The sequence below is a fragment of the Macaca fascicularis genome, chromosome 3 (genome assembly GCF_037993035.2).
Source record: "Macaca fascicularis isolate 582-1 chromosome 3, T2T-MFA8v1.1".
Taxonomy (NCBI): Eukaryota; Metazoa; Chordata; class Mammalia; order Primates; family Cercopithecidae; genus Macaca; species Macaca fascicularis.
In genome coordinates, this window is record NC_088377.1 from 108,403,480 (window position 1) to 108,422,579 (window position 19,100).

At 39.3% G+C, this 19,100-nt stretch overlaps 1 protein-coding gene across 1 annotated transcript in view; it reads right to left on the minus strand.

Annotated features, from left to right (window-relative positions):
- The window catches only part of DNAH11 (dynein axonemal heavy chain 11), a 385,830-nt gene that overhangs the window by 87,670 nt on the left and 279,060 nt on the right, over positions 1-19,100 (minus strand). Inside the window, exons 63-65 of the mRNA XM_065542209.2 lie at positions 18,729-18,899; positions 10,412-10,647; positions 8,771-8,893 (exon numbers count right to left, since the gene is read on the minus strand). Of these exons, the coding sequence (XP_065398281.1) occupies positions 8,771-8,893; positions 10,412-10,647; positions 18,729-18,899 (530 nt within the window). The remainder of the gene's footprint in view (positions 1-8,770; positions 8,894-10,411; positions 10,648-18,728; positions 18,900-19,100) is intronic.

A 19,100-nucleotide genomic window follows, 5' to 3' on the forward strand; every position in this document is an offset into this window, starting at 1 on the left:
TGAGAGCACTTCTGGGTAAGCATTTGCCTCAGTGGGATGCCTCGCCAAAGCAATGTGTGGCAGGCCCCTGTGGAGGATCAACGCAGTGGCTGAACACTGGGAAGGAACGGGCACTTGGAGTCTGGACATCTAAAACTTGGTAAGACTAGTCTTTGAAACTTGCCCACTCCGTTTGTGTGGAAGTGTGGCCTGAGCACCCATGGTGTGCCTTTATTGGCACTTTGGTTTTGGTTTTAGTTTTGACTTGGTTTGAATTGCTTGACAGGACCGGTCTTGGAAACTTGCCCACTCCATTTGAGTGGAAGCGTGGCCTGATCACCCACAGCGTGCCTTTATTGGCACTTTGGTTTTGGTTTTGACTTGGTTTGAGTTGCTTGGCAGGATTGGTCTTGGGAACTTGCTTACTCCATTTGAGCAGAAGCATGGCCTGATCACCCATGGTGTGCCTGTACCAGCACTTTGGTTTTTGTTTTTGACTTGACTTGGATTGCTTGATACTTTGGTTTTGGTTTTGACCTGGCTTGGATTTCTGGATACTCTGATTTTGTTTTTGATTTTGGTTTGGTGCAAACTGCAAAAGTGTGTGTGTGTGCCCTTTTTACCTGTTCTTTGTTTTGTGGTGTGCGTGTGGTGTGAGCGTGGTGTTTTGTCTCATAGAAGCATAGGTCAGACACAAATAAGCCCACCCTACTAGGAACTATGTTGAAAAATTTCAAAAAAGAATTTAAGGGACATTGGTCTCAGCAAGTGCCACTTGTCTTTTTACTGATTGAGTAAATCAGTACTTTTTACTGATGGAGTACTATGACACCAGGAAAACTTAAAACTTTGTGTAAGATAGACTAGCCAGCATTAGAGGTAGGTTGGCCATTAGAAGGAAGCCTGGACAGGTCCCTTGTTTCAAAGGTATGGCACAAGGTAACCTGTAAGCCAGGGAACCCAGACCAGTTCCTGCACATAGACACTTGGTTACAGTGGGTTTTAGATCCCCCACCCCCAACACACAGTGAATGAGAGAAGAGCAGCATAAGCAGCTGGCAGAGGCAAGGAAAGACCAGCAGAGAGAGAGAAAGGAAAGAGACAGAGAGGAAAAGAGGCAAAGAGAGAGAGGAAAAGCGGCAAAGAGAGACAGGAAAAGAGGCAAAGAGAAAGAGAAAGAGGAAGAGACAGAGAGGAAAAGACAAAGAGGGAGTCAGAGAGAGAGAGAGAAAGAAAGAAACAGGCAGAGATAGAAAGAGGAAGAGACAGAGGCAAAAGGAAAGTCAAAGAGAGACAAAGTCAAAACGAGAAAGAGAGAGATATACGAGTAGTTAAGAAAAAAAAAAGTGTACCCTATTCCTTTAAAAGCCAAGGTAAATTTAAAACCTACAATTGATAATTGAAGGTATTCTCCAACCCTATAATACTCCAATACCACTTTATTGTCAGTGTAAACAAGGGCATATCCCAAAAGCACTGATCCTTAACCTATCAAAAATCCTTAACCCAGTAACTAATCGGATGGCCCAAATGCATTCAATCTGTAGCGGCAACTGCTTTGCTAACAACTAAAAAAAAAAAAAAAGTAAAAAAAAATAACGTTTAGAGGAAACCTCATTGTGAGCACACCTCACCAGTTCAGAAGTATCCTAAAGAAAAAAAAAAGGAAAAAAAAAAGGTGGGGCGGGGGGCGGAATTTATATAAACAGAGTATTATATGGTAAATTCTTGTCCCGAAATAAATTAACTGCTTGTTTAAAGAAAAAAAAAATTTGTAATAAGTCAGAAAGTTGAGGCATGTCAAAGAATTGCAAAAGTCATGCAAGAGAAAAATGTTATAAAAAAGATTTTATGCAAGAAATGTTGTATAATTCAAAAGTAGGCCTCCTGCACGTAAAAATACTGAAAAAAAAAAAAAAACCCCAAAAATAGTTTACATGCAAGGTGTATAAGAAAAGTAAAATATACCTTTGTTAAAAGGTATATATACCTTTGGTAAAAGGATTATAAGGAGGCGTAAGAATGTACATTTTTACCTACATTAAAAAGTTAAAAAAATTATTGTTTTGAAGGTTTAAGCAAGTTTTAAAGTGCTAATTGTAAAGAAAATTCTGTGTGTAAACATATTAGCTAAAGTTAAAGAAGTATCATCCAGTTTTTCTGTAAACTGGACATTAAAGTAAAAGCATAACAGGTTTTTCTTAAAGCACCAACCTGTTCTTTAGCAAAAATTATAAAAGGTTAAAAAGAGTCTATAAAGTCTTACCTTACCGTCAAACATTAAAAGTTAGATAAATATGCCTATAAGGTTTTATTAAAATTAGGTTTAATATTAATAACACACTAATATAAAGATAGAATTTAGCTTATCTGGTATAAAAATCATACGAGAAGCACTGTTAAATGTAAAATGGTATTTGGCTTTCTTTGGTTTAAAAACTAATAAAAATAGGTGCTAAAGGAAATTTCTCAGTAAAAATGCACTAAGGACTATAAAGTCCACTGCCAAGGTCCCCACATTTAAAACAAAAGGTCAGTTTCTTAAAAATTATATACTTGGTTTATCTTCCACTTTCCTTTCTCTCAAAAACTAAAAGTCATTTAGCACATGTACCACCCCTAAAATTTCCGGTAAACCAGCACCAGCCTGAAGATCACGTTCTCATCAAAGGGTGAAAAGAAAAAAAACTCGAGCCAGCCTGGGAAGGACCCTACCTTGTGCTGCTAACCACCAAGACTGCTGTTCATACAGAAAAAAAAAAAAAAAAAAAAAAAAAAAGATGGGCTTATAACACCTGAATCAAGAAAGCGCCACCCCCTCCAGAGTTCTCTTAACTCTTTTCATCTATTCTATTACTGTTTCTTCTTTCCTCGTTCTATTGCTGACCATCTAGTTATTAACATAACCAAGTCAATTTCGCCTCAAACTATTGCATTTAATGCTTGCCTTGTTATACCTTGTGGAGATTGCCAAGTCAAAGACAGCTTTCTACTTCAGAAAAGTACCTCTGTCCCTCCTGATTCTCCTCACACTGGACATTAGTACACTAGGACTATTTAATCCAGTGAGATTTCGATCAAGACCCCAGTGCCAACCAGGGTCTTGCCCCCTGATGTAGAGCTTTCATGCCATAGTTGGTCCAACGTTCTGTGGACCACTAAAGAGCAAGGATGGACTGCCCCAACCAGTATTTGTAATTTCCTAAAACCATACATTCATTTTACTAGAGGATCAAAGAAGTTAAAGACTTGAAACAAACTTTGGCAATTAAGACAAGATACCAAGATGCAAATGCCTGGTTAAAATGGATCAAATATTCCATCTGCACATTAAACAAAAGCAATTGTTATGCTTGTGCACATGGCAGGCCAGAGGCCCAGATTGTCCCCTTTCCACTAACGTGGTCCTCTAGTGGATCAGGTGTAGGCTGCATGGTAGCTCTTTTCCAGGATTCTACAGCTTGGAGTAATAAGTTGTGCCAAGCTCTCTCTGCTATATCCCAAAGTCCAGCACCCTGCGGGTCAGCCCCCGAGAGGCATCCAGCCTCTATCTCCCAACACTAAGTTCACTTCGTGTCTCTCACAACAGGGAGGAAACTTAGCCTTCTTTGGAGACCTGAAAGGATGCAGTGAGTTTAAGTATTTTCAAGAGCTTATCCATCAGTCAGCCCTTGTTCATCCCTGAGCAGACGTGTGGTGGTATTGTGGTGGACCTTCACAGGGCACTCTGCTGAATAACTGGAGTGGCACTTGTACTTTAGTCTAATTGGCTATCCCTTTCATCCTGGCATTTCATCAACCAGAAGGAAAAAAAATAAGACATTGTAAAGCGAGAGAAGCCCCTCATGGGTCTTTCAACTCTCATGGCTGGCTATTTAGGTGCAACTGGAGTCCCACAAGGAGTACCAGATCAATTTAAAGCTTGAAATCAAATAGCTGCAGGATTTGAGTCAATATTTTAGTAGGTGACAGTTAATAAAAATGTAGATTAGATAAACTATATTTATTACAACCAACAGCAATGAGCTTTTCATGAGTTAAAAGAAAAACTCGTGTTGGCCCCAGTCCTGAGGCTACCTGACCTGACAGAACTCTTTACACTCTATGTGTCAGAAAGACAAAAAATGGCAGTTGGAGTTTTAACCCAGACTGTGGGGCCCTAGCCAAGGCCAGTGGCCTATCTCTCAAAACAAAGACAGGGTTTCCAAAGGCTGGCTCCCAGGTCTAAGGGCCCTAGCAACAATGGCCCTGTTAGCACAAAAAGCAGATAAACTAACCCTTAGGCAAAACCTGAATATAAAGGCCCCCCATGCTGTGGTAACTTTAATAACTACCAAAAGACATCATTGGTTAACAAATGCTAGAGTAACCAACTACCAAAGCTTGCTCCATGAAAATCCCCATATAACCATTGAAGTTTGCGACACCCCGAAGCCCACCACCTTGCTCCCGGTATCAGAGAGCTCAGTTGAACATAACTGTGTAGAGGTGTTGGACTCAGTTTATTTTAGCAGGCCCAATCTCTGAGACCATCCTTAAACATCAATAGACTGCGAGTGGTATGTGGACGGGAGCAGCTTCGCCAACCCCTGCAAACTGACTCTGAAGAAGATGACAAGCCCTGCTCCGGTCACACCCGGAAGCTGACTGGTCCACGCACGGCCGAAGCATGAGGAAACTCATCATGGGACTCATTTTCCTTAAAATTTAGACTTTTACAGTAAGGACTTCAACAGACCTTCCTCAGACTGAGGGCTGTTCCCAGTGTATACATCAAGTCACTGAGGTAGGAAAAAGGCCTTACGGTCCTATTATTTTATGGTTATTATAACTGTACTGGAACTCTAAAAAGACTTTGTTTGTATAATGTTATTCTATACGAGGTATGTAGCCCAGGAAATGACCAACCTGATGTGTGTTATGACCCATCTGAGCCTCCCATGACCACAGTTTTTAAAATACGATTAAGGACTGAGGACTGGTGGGGGCTCATAAACGATACGAATAAAGTGTTAGCCAAAACAGAAGAAAAAGGGGTGCCCAAACAAGTCACCTTAAAATTTGATGCCTGTGCTGTCATTAATAGTAATAAGTTAGGAATAAGGTGTGGTTCTCTTAATTAGAAAAGAGGCTATATGGCAGAAAATAAGTACATCTGTCATAAATTAGGACTGTGTGGAAATAAATGTAAATACTGATCTTGTGTCATTTAGGTCAATTGGACCAAAAAAAAAAAAAAAAAAAGAAAAAGAAAAAGATCAAGTCTACCTTCAAAAAGGAAAAAATGGCCCTTCCTGTACTAAAGGACAATGTAACCCCTTAGAGCTAGTAATAACCAATCCCCTTGATCCTCACTGGAAAAAAGAGGAGTGTGTGACCTTAGGAATTGACGGGGCTGGACTGGATACTCCAGTAAATATATTGGTTCAAGGTGAAGTTTACAAACGCTCTCCTGAGCCAGTGTTTCAAACTTTCTATGATGAACTAAATGTGCCAGTAACAGAAATTCCAGGAAAAACAAGAAATTTGTTTTTGCAATTAGCTGAGCATGTAGCCCAGTCTCTCAACGGCACTTCATGTTATGTATGTGGAGGAACTGTAATAGGACATCAATGGCCATAAGAAGCCCGAGAATTAGTACCTACAGATCCAGTTCCTGATGAATTCCTGACTCAAAAGAATGATTTCTGGGTCCTAAAAGCCTCAATTATTAGACAATATTGCATAGCTACAGAAGGAAAAGAATTCACTCACCCCGTAGGACGACTTAGTTGTCTGAGACAGAAACTGTATAATGTACCACAAAAACAGTCACTTGGTGGGGTTCAAATCACAAAGAGAGAAATCCATTTTGTAAATTCCCAAAGTTGCAAACTGTGTGGACCCATCCAGAGTCCCACCGGGACTGGACAGCCCCCACTGGATTATACTGGTTATATGGGCATAGAGCTTACGCCACATTACCTGACCAGTAGGCAGGTAGTTGTGTTACTGGCACTATTAAACCATCTTTCTTCCCACTGCCCATAAAAGCAGGCAAACTCCTGGGCTTCCCTGTCTATGCTTCCCGTGAAAAGAGAAGCATAGCTATAGGAAATTGAAAAAAAATAATAAATGGCCCTGAGAGAATCATACAATATTATAGGCCTGCTACTTGGGCACAAGATGGCTCATGGGGATACCAGACCCCCATTTACATGATCAACTGAATCATATGGTTACAAGCTGTCTTAAAAATAATCACTAATAAAACCGGCAGAGCCTTGACTATTCTGGCCCGGCAAGAAACTCAGATGAGAAATGCTATCAAAATAGATCAGCTCTTGACTACTTGCTAGCAGCTGAAGGAGAGGTCTATAGGAAATTTAACCTTACTAATTGCTGCCTACACATAGATAATCAAGGGTAAGTAGTTGAAGACATAAAGATATGACAAAACTGGCACATGTGCCCTTGCAAGTGTGGCATGGATTTGATCCTAGGGTCATGTTTAAAAAATGGTTCCCAGCGCTAGGAGGATTTAAAACTCTTACAATAAAAGTTATAATAGTAATAGGAACCTGCTTACTGCTCCCTTGTTTGCTACCTGTACTTCTTCAAATGATAAGAAGCTTCATCGCTACCTTAGTTCACCAAAATGCTTCAGCACAAGTGTACTATATGAATCACTATTGATCTGTCTTGCAAGAAGACATAAGTAGTAAAGATAAAAGTGAGAACTCCCACTATTGATTGAGAGTCTCAAAGAGGGGGAATAAGGGAGGAAACTACCCCTCATATTGTCTTGTGCCCAATTTCTGCCTCCAGAGAAAGAAAAAGTAAAAACTAAAAGGCAGAAATGAAATCCACAAGCAGGCAGCCTGGCGCCACACCCCAGGCCGGGTAAAGATCGACCCCTGACCTAATTGGTTATGTTATCTATAGATTACAGACATTGTACAGAAAAGCACTGTGAAAATCCCTATCCTGTTTCGCTCCAATCTAATTATCAGTGCATGCGGCCCCCAGTCACATACCCTCTGCTTGCTCAATCAATCACGACCCTCTCATGCGTACCCCCTTAGAGTTGTGAGCCCTTAAAAGGGACAGGAATTGCTCACTCGGGGAGCTCGGCTCTTGAGACAGGAGTCTTGCCGATGCCCCCGGCAGAATAAACCCCTTCCTTCTTTAACTCGGTGTCTGAGGAGTTTTGTCTGTGGCTCGTCCTGCTACAATATGATCAATTTTACAAGGCTTAACAGAGAGTACATATTCAGTAAATATTATTAATTTGAATTAAATTGTTCTGGCCTGATATTTGTGATAAAGACTTGAAGCTCTATGTAAAATTTGTTTCTAAAATTGAAGATCTCTAGAATCCTCACTAATAGTTAACTACATCCACACTGAGAATCATGACTCAAATTTATCAGTCTTTGGAAATTTCAGATTGTCCAACTATATATGTAATAAGAGTCATCAAATTGCTTACACCTAAATTGTGCTATTGAAGTTGAAGTTGAATATCAGAGAACATGCATTTCACTGATAAAAATTTTAGGTCTTCATAATAGAGTCAGAACCTTAATAACAAGGATTTCACTTCAGTGACATTCAACATTTTACACTATATTTTTAACACATCAGACACAGCTACAATTATATTTATGTTAAGAGTTGCAGTTTGTCAAGTGGCTTGTTAGATTGTTCTAAATGTGTGCCTGGGTAAATTTTGGTTTATTAAACAATTATAAGTTGTCAGTCACTCTAAATGGATTTACTTAGTGAGTTGTATGATAAATACCATACTAATCAGTTAGAGACCAAGAAGTTAGTCATCCTGATGTAGGCCTATTTCCACTTAAAATTGACAAGAATAAGCTAGTGATGAAAAAGGGGGCCTAGAGGCAGAGCGTGGGTGGTAAGGAAGAACAGGTTGGGGGAAGTTCTGAAATTATATCTCTTTGAAGAAAAAAAGAAGAGAGGGAAGGAAATTCAGTGAATTAAGTCTAATGAATGTTGGTTGCTTGTGTGAAGAGGCATAAGGAGTCTCTGCAGTGCCAGTTTCCCCTATGCCCACCCAGACTTGATTGAAGACACAATTGCTGCACCTGACCTTTCACACATTCATAGGAAAGTGACATGATGACTCCTCAGAAATGGCTTCAAGGCCCCTGAGAGAATGTTCTGGAAAGTACAATTTCTTGGGGGAATGGCCACCTCTTAGAAAGTCACATATAGCTCCTGGAGGGATAGGGGGAAGTGTTTCTCTGTTGTTGATAATCCAATATTGCTGGCATAAGGGATGATTTCAGGGATCCACTAATGAACTCTCCTTTTCTGAATGGTTACATTTTAAATTAGGAAAAACAGAGCTAGCACATTAAACCCATGCTGATTTTAAAAAACAGTGAATGGATTTAAAACCTAGTTAAAGAAAAATATTAAGTAAACAGGGCACAAGTGATATGTAGATTGGCAGCCATATTCAAGGTGTTCTGCAAATTACTGAAGTTAGAGAAACGTTGGTATAAATTTTAAAAGAGGCAACTATTCTCAGATTTATAACAATGCATTTTTTTGGCCTATAGATCAGGAATTGGATAAAACAAATCTAAATCCACCAAATAAATAGTCTGAAAGTCTGAATTATGTTGCAGTTGCTTTGGTCTTGGAGTGCAGGTGCATGAAATGGAAACTCAGAAATATCACTAAGATTTCAATAGACTGCTTGATTATGAAGCTAAGAAATAGATGCTACTGCGAAAATCATTTAGCACGATATATATGTTAAAAATTCAAGAATACTTACTTTCCTTTTTTAATTGTATTCCTGCCAAGTAGCGGATCCAGGACTGGATCTATTGTTTCCTCGAGATTTTCAATTAAGATGACATCACCAAAGGCCAAAGCAGTTTCAATGGCATTCACAAACCTTAAAAATCAGTGGGATTTGAGATAATAAAATGTAAATTGGCACAAAATGTTCAAAATTTTTTATATGATCAAATTATATTTAATGTAGATATTCTAAATGGGACAAACTTAGAGAAAACTATTTTATAAAGTAGTAGTTTCCTTTAACTAGATTACACAGAAATTAAATATGAAATTTTAAGATACATTTTAGTTGTATTTTCCAAGTGAAATTTAATAGTTTGAACTAATAAATCTATATATAGATTAGTTGCTTATAATAGCAACCATAGTTGAAATAAGTGTAAGTTACCAAAATATCGTACATGTAAATTTATTTGATGGGTCTTTCTAAAGTAAAATTTCATGTGTTAAATGCTTTATAACTTGATCAAACTTTTATTTTTTAAATCTTTAAGTTTAGTCACTTACAATGGTGAGATATCATTTTACTTTGATCTTACTCTCCAACAAATATCTCCCTACCAAAAATAATTTTCTGCAAGTATTCAGATAAGCAAAAACTACATTAAAAAAAAAACGAAAAACAAAAAAACAGAGATGGCGGTCTCACTCTGTTGTTCAGCCTGGAGTGCAGTGGTATGTTTATGGTTCAATGTAGCCTCCATTTCCTGGGCTCAAGTGATCCTCCTGCCTCAGCCTCTCAAGTAGCTGTGACTACAGGTAGGCACCACCATACCTGCCTACTTTTTTTGTTGTTGTTTTGGTAGAGATGGGGGTCTCACTATGTTGCTCAGGCTGGTCCCAAACTCCTGGCTTTAAGCAATCCTCCTGTCTCAGCCTCCTAAAGTGCTGGGATTATCGGCATGAGCTACTGCACCCGGCCTAAGAACTACATTTCCTTGTATAACTACAGAAATTTATTATTTCACTCTATGTATAAAAAGGGGATGGAAGGGTCAAGTGAAATATCCATAGTTCTAAAGTTATTCAACATTAACTGAATAGCAACTGCATACAAGACAGCTTTCTATCTATCAGACAGTATTATCATGATGACTTAGTAACAGAAATTCTTGGAGTAGATTCAGTTCTCAAAGTGACATGTAAATCTTGACTAAGATAATAAATTAACTTCAGGCATCCAATGTTGGGACTTGTAGCCATGTTAAGATCCTTCTATAGGCAGAGTATAGATTTAGAAATATGACCGTAAACATCATTAAGCCTGGAGGCACCACTGACAATTCTTGTGTTACTATCCAAACACTCCAGAGAAGGAATGTAATATACATCCATGTTGGCTTTAGAAAATTCACGTATTTTTCCCCACAGACACAATGTTTGTTCTAACCTTCAATTTTATCTCTTCTTCAGATAATTGGATGCCATCCAACAAGAATGCCTTTTCAACAGAGATACTTTATATGAAACACGAGCAGGCAGATAAACAAATAGCACCAAGTTGTAATACATCAGCGTGGTGGAGAGGTCTAAGAAACATCACGACTTTATACAAATCAGACTCACTTCACAGCAGGTAAACAGAAAGCCAATCTCTTCAAACTTCACATACCCTTTCTGGCCCAAATGTGTGACTTTCAGGTCCGTTCCATACTTATTCTTGATCCACTTAATTCCCTGTTGCTGGGGATCTATCAGCAGAGGCCAGCGCTCACAGTGTGTTAGGATAGCAGCATTTTCGGTGGACATTCTGTCACTGGGCAGCCCTTCGTTATTCCAGGTGGCAACTGTAGCATCATCCGTCAACATGGAAATCAAGTCCAGGCCTTCAGTTAGTGGAATGGAAACCTTTCAAATCAGAGTTGAATGCAACAAATTGGCCACGTGGCAGAGAGAGAAGACAGACAAGAAAAGAAGAGAACAAAGCCATGAGAAAGTAACTCTAGGTAAACACATGATAATTTTCTGTGGATTCTCAGAAGCCAAACACAACTCATCATTAGATGCGATTTGACTTGATAAACCCAGTATTTTATATCTCAGAATTCTGTCAACTGTGGGATTCAACATCGGTTTTATCAATTGCATCTACTGGGCTTCAACTGAGAGAGACTTTGCCCCATACTTAGGTAAGAGAGAATTGACACACCAGGAAGAATGGCAGGACACCAGAAATGTATTTGCCCATGGAGCAATCCACACCCCCACCCCCATATAAGCAATGCTAAAATTCAGTATCTTGTTCAGGCACTTCATTTTTTTTTCTACAGACCAATGCTACAAAGAGATGACCTCTCTTTCTGGGATGGGTTAATGAAAAGTACTCAGTTCACTGGAACTCCATCAACTCCTCAGTTGTGCAAAGGATGTCACTTCTAGGCTAAGAGGAAATTATCCTTGCCTTGATTGCATTGGAAACTAAGGGGTTGGGGAGGGGCAAGCAAGGAGGAAGGGGCAAGCAGGGTGGACAGAGTGATCCATTTTAAAGAATAAACATAATTCTTTATAAAAATTGACAACAAATAATGTTGTAGCAAAAATCGTATTAAAGAATGTATTTGTTCACTCCTCCAGTCATCAATCACCAAACATTTATTGAGCATTTTCTACATACATGAAACACTGTCCAGAGACACCAAAATGTGCAGGATGAATACCGAGCTAGCCCCCCAGCTTGGTGGGGTGGTTAACATGGAAGCATGCCTCCATAAGAGACTGTAGTAAGAACCCTACCTGTAGTAGGTAGGGGAGTCTATATCAGCAGTAACAGTTTGGTTCATTGGTTTGTCACAGAGCTTCAAAACAAAATGCTGAAAGGATTCCCACATTAAGGCTGGGATGCAATTTGATATGAATATAGGAAAAGTAGCACAATGTTCTTACTGCCTCTGACTACAATGTTATCTTAAAAATGAATCAAACCCTATCTCCTAGTGATATTGAACAAGTCTTGGTATCTGACTTGATACGTAGTTCCCTTAGAGACATAGGCAATTTGATCTTTTAGAATAAGCACTTTTCTATTGGCAAGAGATATGTGCTTTGTTACCTTCTACTTAATACAAACAGCTGAAACAATTGGGGGCTGTGAGTAACTTTGATTTCTGAAGCTCTAAGGACTAACAGAAGGGGCACCTGCAGATTTCACATCCAAAATCAATGGTGTGAGTACCTACTCTGTGCAGAGTAGAGAGCCAGGGATCAAAGAGAATATCAATCTCCCCCTTTTTTCCTGGTCAGTAGGGGAAATAAAACCCATTTCAATATAAATGAAGAAATAAAACCCATCTTGATCTAAATGAAGACACCTACGTTAAAGAATATCATAACTACAATGACTACTTTGAGACTCAAATTTTTAGGATGTTTTAATAGTATTGTGTCCAAATAGCTAGGAGCATAGCTACCTACAGAATTTTTTTCATCAAAATATTTTTTGATAGTTATAATACAGGCATCATTTTCACAATTAGTATTAACCGAAGTGTAGGCTGAGGAAAATAAGCCTCATTTCATACACAGGCGTGCACCATATGATATTTTGGTCAACGATGGACTGCATATACAAAAGTGGTTTCATAAGATTATAAAGGAGCCAAAAAATTCCTATCACCTAGTGACACTAGCCATCATGATGTTGTAGTACAATTACATTACTTTAAAAACAAATTTTGTGTAGACTAAGGGTACAGTGTTTACAAAGTCTACAGTAGTATACAGTAATGTCCTTGGCCTTCACATTCACTCACTGACTAAGCCAGAGCAATTTCCAGTTCTGCATGCTCCGTTCACGATAGGTGCTCTATACAGGTGTACCAATTTTAGTCTTTTATGCTATATTTTTTCTGTATCTTTTCTATGTTTGGATAGATTTAGATGCACAAATACTTATCATTGTGCTACAACTGCCTACCGCATTCAATAAAATAACATGCTGTGCAGGTTTGCAGCCTAGGAGCAATAGGCTGTGCCATGTAGCCTAGGTGTGTAGCAGGCTGTCTCATCTAGGTCTATGTAAGTACAACAAAAGGCATTTCTCAGAACATATCCCCTTCATTAAGTGACATATTAGAGTATACCTTTTTATCATAATTAACTTGTCTTGTCAGAATTTCTTGGAGTCTGCAGCAAGGAAAATGGGTTTGGAAACCAAGTGTAAAGAGGGAACCCTTTAGTTCAAAGTCTGCTTCTAGAGTTAGCCTGTTGTGAGGCTCCATCTAATTGCTCTATTAAGTAGGGTCAACATGTTGTGAGTCAGGATGTTACTATGAGGTGGAGCTGAAAGAAAAAAGAAGGCTCACTCTTTGGAAAATAACCATTTGCTAGAGAGAAAAGACAAGGCTGGAAGCACATGCCATGAGCCAAAGTGAAATTAGTCATAACACCAAATGCCCGTCTGGCCTCTAGAAACTGACCAACTGGCATATTCCTAAGATAAAAGGGTAATTTCCTGTGGAGGTAATACTCCAAGTTTCTCCTAATGTTACAGTAATATAACAACTCATGTGTACGTAAGGCTTTACCTGTTCACAAAATTTATTCATATAGATTCATTCTTGCCATTTTTTCATTTAACCCTTACAAGAGTTCTTCAAGGTAAATCTCTATTTTATTGCATAGGACACAGAGGCTTAGAATTAGTGCTTGTAATAACTAATTAATAACTAATAACTAATTATTGGCACAAATAACTCCACATATTTGCTCTGTCTGTAAACTGCTGGGTCAAAGCAATGAGTGGAGTGCAAAGGCTGCCTTGAACTTGCCTATGATTCTGTCCATCTGCCCAGCAAACAGTGATTTTGGACGGAAACAACTTTGGAAAACAGTGTAATTTGGACCCTCAAGGCTGTGTATGCCCACAGCCCCTGTCCTTTTCAGCCACTACCCTCTGTGTTACTGTTTTCTCCCTGTCCCATCCCTCAAACTCATGCCCCAGTGGTTGTACTTTCTGACAACCCTTCCCCCATGCCCTTTAGTACCTTAGTCCTGTTTGGACCAAATTGCCTTATCTTCTCTACCTGCTTGTCTTAACCAAAACCAGACTCTCCCCCAAGGGCAATGGCTGTCAACCCCAGGCTGGATATAGTACTTATGGGAGAGCTTTAAAAAGCTGCCAACAGGCATAGCCCTTCCCCCAAGTGATTCAGCATCAATGGGCATCAATACATTTCAAAAGTTCTCTCTCACATGATTTTAATGAGAGGCTGGGGTGGGGTACAAGAGTCATTGTTCTTGAGTCTCATTTCACTTGAGGGCCTTCGCAAGTGGCAAGAGTTCATTTTCCTCCCTTCCTACCTCTCTCTCTCTCCTTTTTCTTTCTTTCTGAAATAAGGTCTCACTCTGTCACCCAGCCTGGAGTTCAGTGGTGCCATCAAAGCTCGCTGTAACCTCTAACTCCTGAACTCAAGTGATCCTCCCTCCTCAGCCTCTTTGCCACCACAACTGGCTGGGTTAAAAAAAAATTTTTTTTATAGATAGGGTCTCACTGTGTAGCCCAGACTGGTCTCAAACTCCTGGCCTCAAGGGATCCTCTTGCCTTGGCCTCCCAAAGCACTGGGAGACGTGAGCCACCATACCCAGCAGACAGTTCATTTTCTTAATAATCCCATTACTGAAAAGTGGGTGTGGGAAAGAGTTGCCATTCCTCTTTCTTCCCTGTAAGTCAACCCAAATCATGATTCTTCCATCTTTAAGTCAAAATGCCACCTTTAAGACCCGTGGACTCCAGATATACAATCTCTGATCTATTTCCTCATCTTTTGAATGATATAGCTATTGGTCCTTCTCGCCTTTCCAAGTTCTGCTTTCAATCCTTGACAACCTCAGTGCCCATGTAGATGACGAATCCCCTCTCTGGCCTTGACATCTTTCATGTTAAAGCACTGTATTTCCTTTCTACTCCAGCATGCTGGGGGAATTGGGGGAGGAAGCGGATGATATCAGAATCACCTGGGAAGATTATACAACACCCCCATCCCTGGCTTCCGATATGCACACCCCTTCCTCCCATGATGGTGATGTCTTTGGAGCGGTATTAGAGTGCCTCCTTTTTTGATGGGAAATGTTGTCCCAGACTTTGTAACAATCTGAAATTATTTCATCATTGAAAGCTAAAATTCCTGTACCCAACTCTTTATGACTGTCTACATCTCTTTCACATCTTTAAACATAACACTTATTCTAACAAATACTATGAACACACCAGGCCTTTACCCTATTTACTGTTTTACTTTGGCAAAATATACTTAACATAAAATTTGTCATTTTAACCATTCTAAGTGTACAGTTCAAGTGGCATTAAGTACATTCACATTGTTGTACAACCATCATCATTATCTATCTCCAGAACTTTTTCATCTTCCCAAACTGAAACATACCTATTAAACAGTAACTTCCCACTCCTCCCTCTCCCAGCCCCTGGTAACCACCATTCCACTTTCTGTCTCTATGAATGTGAATGCTCTAGGTCCCTCGTAAAGTGGAAGTATTTGTCCTTTTGTGACCGGCTTATTTTAATTTTTTTTTTTTTTTTGGGGGGATGGCGTCTCACTCTGTCGCCCAGGCTGGAGTACAGTGGCGCGATCTTGGCTCACTGCAACTTCCACCTCCTGGGTTTAAGCAATTCTCCTGCCTCAGCCTCTTGAGTAGCTTGGATTACAGGCGTCCACCACCATGCCTGGCTAATTTTTAGTAGAGACAAGGTTTCACTCTGTTGGCCAGACTGGTCTTGAACTCCTTATCTCAAGTGATCCACCTGCCATGGCCACTCGAAGTGCTGGGATTACAGGCATTAGACACCAGGCCCAGCTGTGACTGGCTAATTTCAGTTAGCTTAATATTGACAAGGTTCATCCGTGTTGTAGCATGTACCAGAATTTCCTTCATTTTTGAGGCTGAATACAACATTCTATTGTATGTTTATACCTTATAAACATAAGATAAAATCCATTCTGTCCATGGACACATGAATCACTTCCACCTTTTGGCTATTGTGAATAGTGCTGCTATAAACAATGGCATGCAAACATCTGTTTGAATTCCTATTTTTACTTCTTTGGGGTATATACCGACAAGTAGAATTTCTGGATCACGTGGCAATTCCGTGTTTAAGGTTTTGGGAAACTTTACCATATTTTAACATTAACTTCTGGCTAACCTCCCATCTCTTTTCAGCCGAAAGTGCTCCTCCCATTCCTTAACTGTTCTGCTAGTCACTGCAAGACTTTCCTCACCTCCTTTCTTTCTGGCTTACCTGCCTATAAACCTGGCTGGATTTGGCATTCTCTTTCCCCTCTTTTTACTCCTATACTTTGAATATTGCTGATGAAAGCTTTATTACTGTGACTATAAACTCATCTTGTCCAAATACTCTTGGGTTTCTTAAAGCTGTGTGGCGACTCTTACCATCTACTCCCCTGTTGCCCTTCACAGGTATTTTTGATATTTTTACCACTCTCCTCAAAGCTGTTCTTCTAATTTCAATTTTCTTTGGTTTGGCCAGCTTGCATTGCATTTTCCTACTTCCCTGAAGTAACAGAGACTAGCAGGTATGACTGCTTCAATTTTCTATTAATATCTGTACCCATGTCCATCTTTGTCTCCATACTCCAGAAAGGGCTAGATATATAAACTAAGAATCTGTTTTAATCAATTGAGATGACAGTGTTATACAGAAAATAGAGTCCTGGAAATCAGGAGGTCTGATTTTCTATTCTCTATGACTAAAGTGGAGTCATTTGTCTGTCTCAGTTTTCTCATTTGTACAAGGAGTATCTTAAACTAGATGATTTTACATTGTGCAAATCTATTATTTCACTTGACTTATGGGTTTGAATTTTCAAATTTAGGGTAAGCTACTTTATACTTACATACAAAATGCTACACTTTAAGTCTGAAAGTAGCCTTTTAAAATCTCTAACAAATAACCCATAATATTAGTAAGAAAACAAAAGTTTCATGCTATTCAATAACATGATGATCTGAGTTTGATTTTAGTTATCACTTCTGTTTAAAGCACTTTTCCAACTATAATTCTGTAGTTTACATAATTAATTTTTATGTTCTTGTTGAAACCATCACTAAAATAAGAAAAACTATTTCCATCTTTCATCATAAGCAAAAATCAAATCAGGCCAGGTGTAGTGGCTCACACCTGTAATTCCAGCCTTTTGGGAGGCTGAGGCTGGTGGATCACCTGAGGTCAGGAGTTTGAGACCAGCCTGGGCAAATGGCAAAACCCCATCTCTACTAAAAATAAAAAAAAATTAGCCAGGTGTGGTGGCAGGTGCCTGTAATCCCAGCTACTTGGGAGGCTAAGGCAGTAGAATCGCTTGAACCTCGGGGGCGGAGGTTGCAGTGGGCCGAGACCGCACCATTGCACTCCAGCCTGGGCAACAAGAGGGAAACTCCATCTCAAAAAAACAAAATGAAACAAACAAAAAGCAAAACAAAAACAGAAAATCAAATCAAAATGGATTAAAGACTGAAATGTAAGACCTGAAACTATAAAACTTCTGTAGGAAAAATTGGGAAAATGCTTCAGGACATCTGGGCAAATATTTTTTGGGTAAGACCTCAAACAAATGCAAAAATGGGATCGTATCAAGCTAAAAGGCTTCTGCCTAGCAAAGGAAACAACCAACAGAGTGAAAAGATAATCTAGAGAATAGAAGAAAATACTTGCAAACTAGTCACCTAACAAGGCACCAATAACCAGAATACATAAGGAACTCAAACAACTCAATAGCAAAAAAGCAAAAAACTTGATTGTAAAATGGTCAAAGGACTTGAATAGATATTTCTCTCAGAAGATGTACAAATGGCCAATAGGTAACATGAAAAATGCTCAACATCACCGAGTCATCAGGGAAATGTAAATCCAAACCACAATGAGATATCATTTCACCTCAGTTAGAATGGCTATTATTAAAAAGACAGAAAATATTAAATGCTGGTGGGGATGTAGAGAAAAGGGAAAGCTTTTGTACTGCTGATGGAAATTTAAATTAGTATAGCACTACAGAAAACAGTATGCAGGTTCCTAAAAAAAATAACTACCATACGATCCAGCAATCCAGTTGCTGAGCATATACTCAAAGAAAGGAAATCAGTATGTCAAAGAGATATCTGCACTCCTATGTTTACTGCATCACTATTCACAAGAGCCAAGACACGGAATCAACTTAACTGTCCATCAACAGATGGGCAGATAAAGAAAATGTGACATACATGCATAATGGAATACTATTCAGCCATAAAAACAATGAAATCCTGTCATTTTCAGCCACATGAATGGAACTGGAGGACTTTATGTAAGTGAAATGAGCCAGGCACAAAAAGATAAATATCGTGTGTTCTTACTCACATGTGGGAGCTAAAAAAGTGGATCTTACGGAGGTAGAGAGTAGAATGATGGTTACCAGAGAACTAGAGGGAGGGAAATGGGGGAGAGGGGATGCAGGGAAGTTGGTTACCAGGTACAAAAATACAGTTAGATAGAAGAAGTAAGTGCCAGTATTCAACAGCACAGTAGGGAAATTGTAGTTCATAATTTATTGTATATTTCAAATAGCTAGAAAGGAAGAATTATAGTGTTCCTAACACAGAGAAAAAAATAAATGTTTAAGGTGATAGATATCTTACTTACCCTGACTTGACCAGTACACATTGTATACAGGTATCAAACTATCACATTACCCCGAAAGACATATGAGTATAATATATCAATGAAAACATTTTTAAAATAATGAAATATGAATTTTGTAAAAATAAGAAAAACTGCAGCACATAAGACACACCTTCACCGTGGAGCTTCTGGTCAGTTTTCATTACAGAGGTCCAAAAGTGTCTGGCATATACGTGGGTTTTACTACGCAAATCGCAATATGATCTTTCTACCTGTTGGCAAGGTAAGGAATTGAACTTACCTTCTGTTGAAGAAAGGGAACCCACTCGCAGTGCACCAGCTCCTGGCGATACTGCTTTGTAAAGGGTCCGACATAAGACACAAATGCTGCCGTGAGAAGAACATCTCCACAGAGTGTCTTCTCTTGAGCTTCAAAGGACTTAATGGATTGACCCCAGCGAATCTTCTCTGACTGAAAGATGAAATTACTCAGCTGTAATTGCAGGGTGAACGTCAACTCCACAAATGCTTAATGCAATTACCTCATGGCACAGTTTATGTCCTTCCACACAGTCACTAGAAGGAACAGAGTGTAATGGTTTGGTGTGACTATTATAATCTTTCATGTGTTTGAAACCCATCATTATGATGGAGTTCTCATACTCTCCTCAGT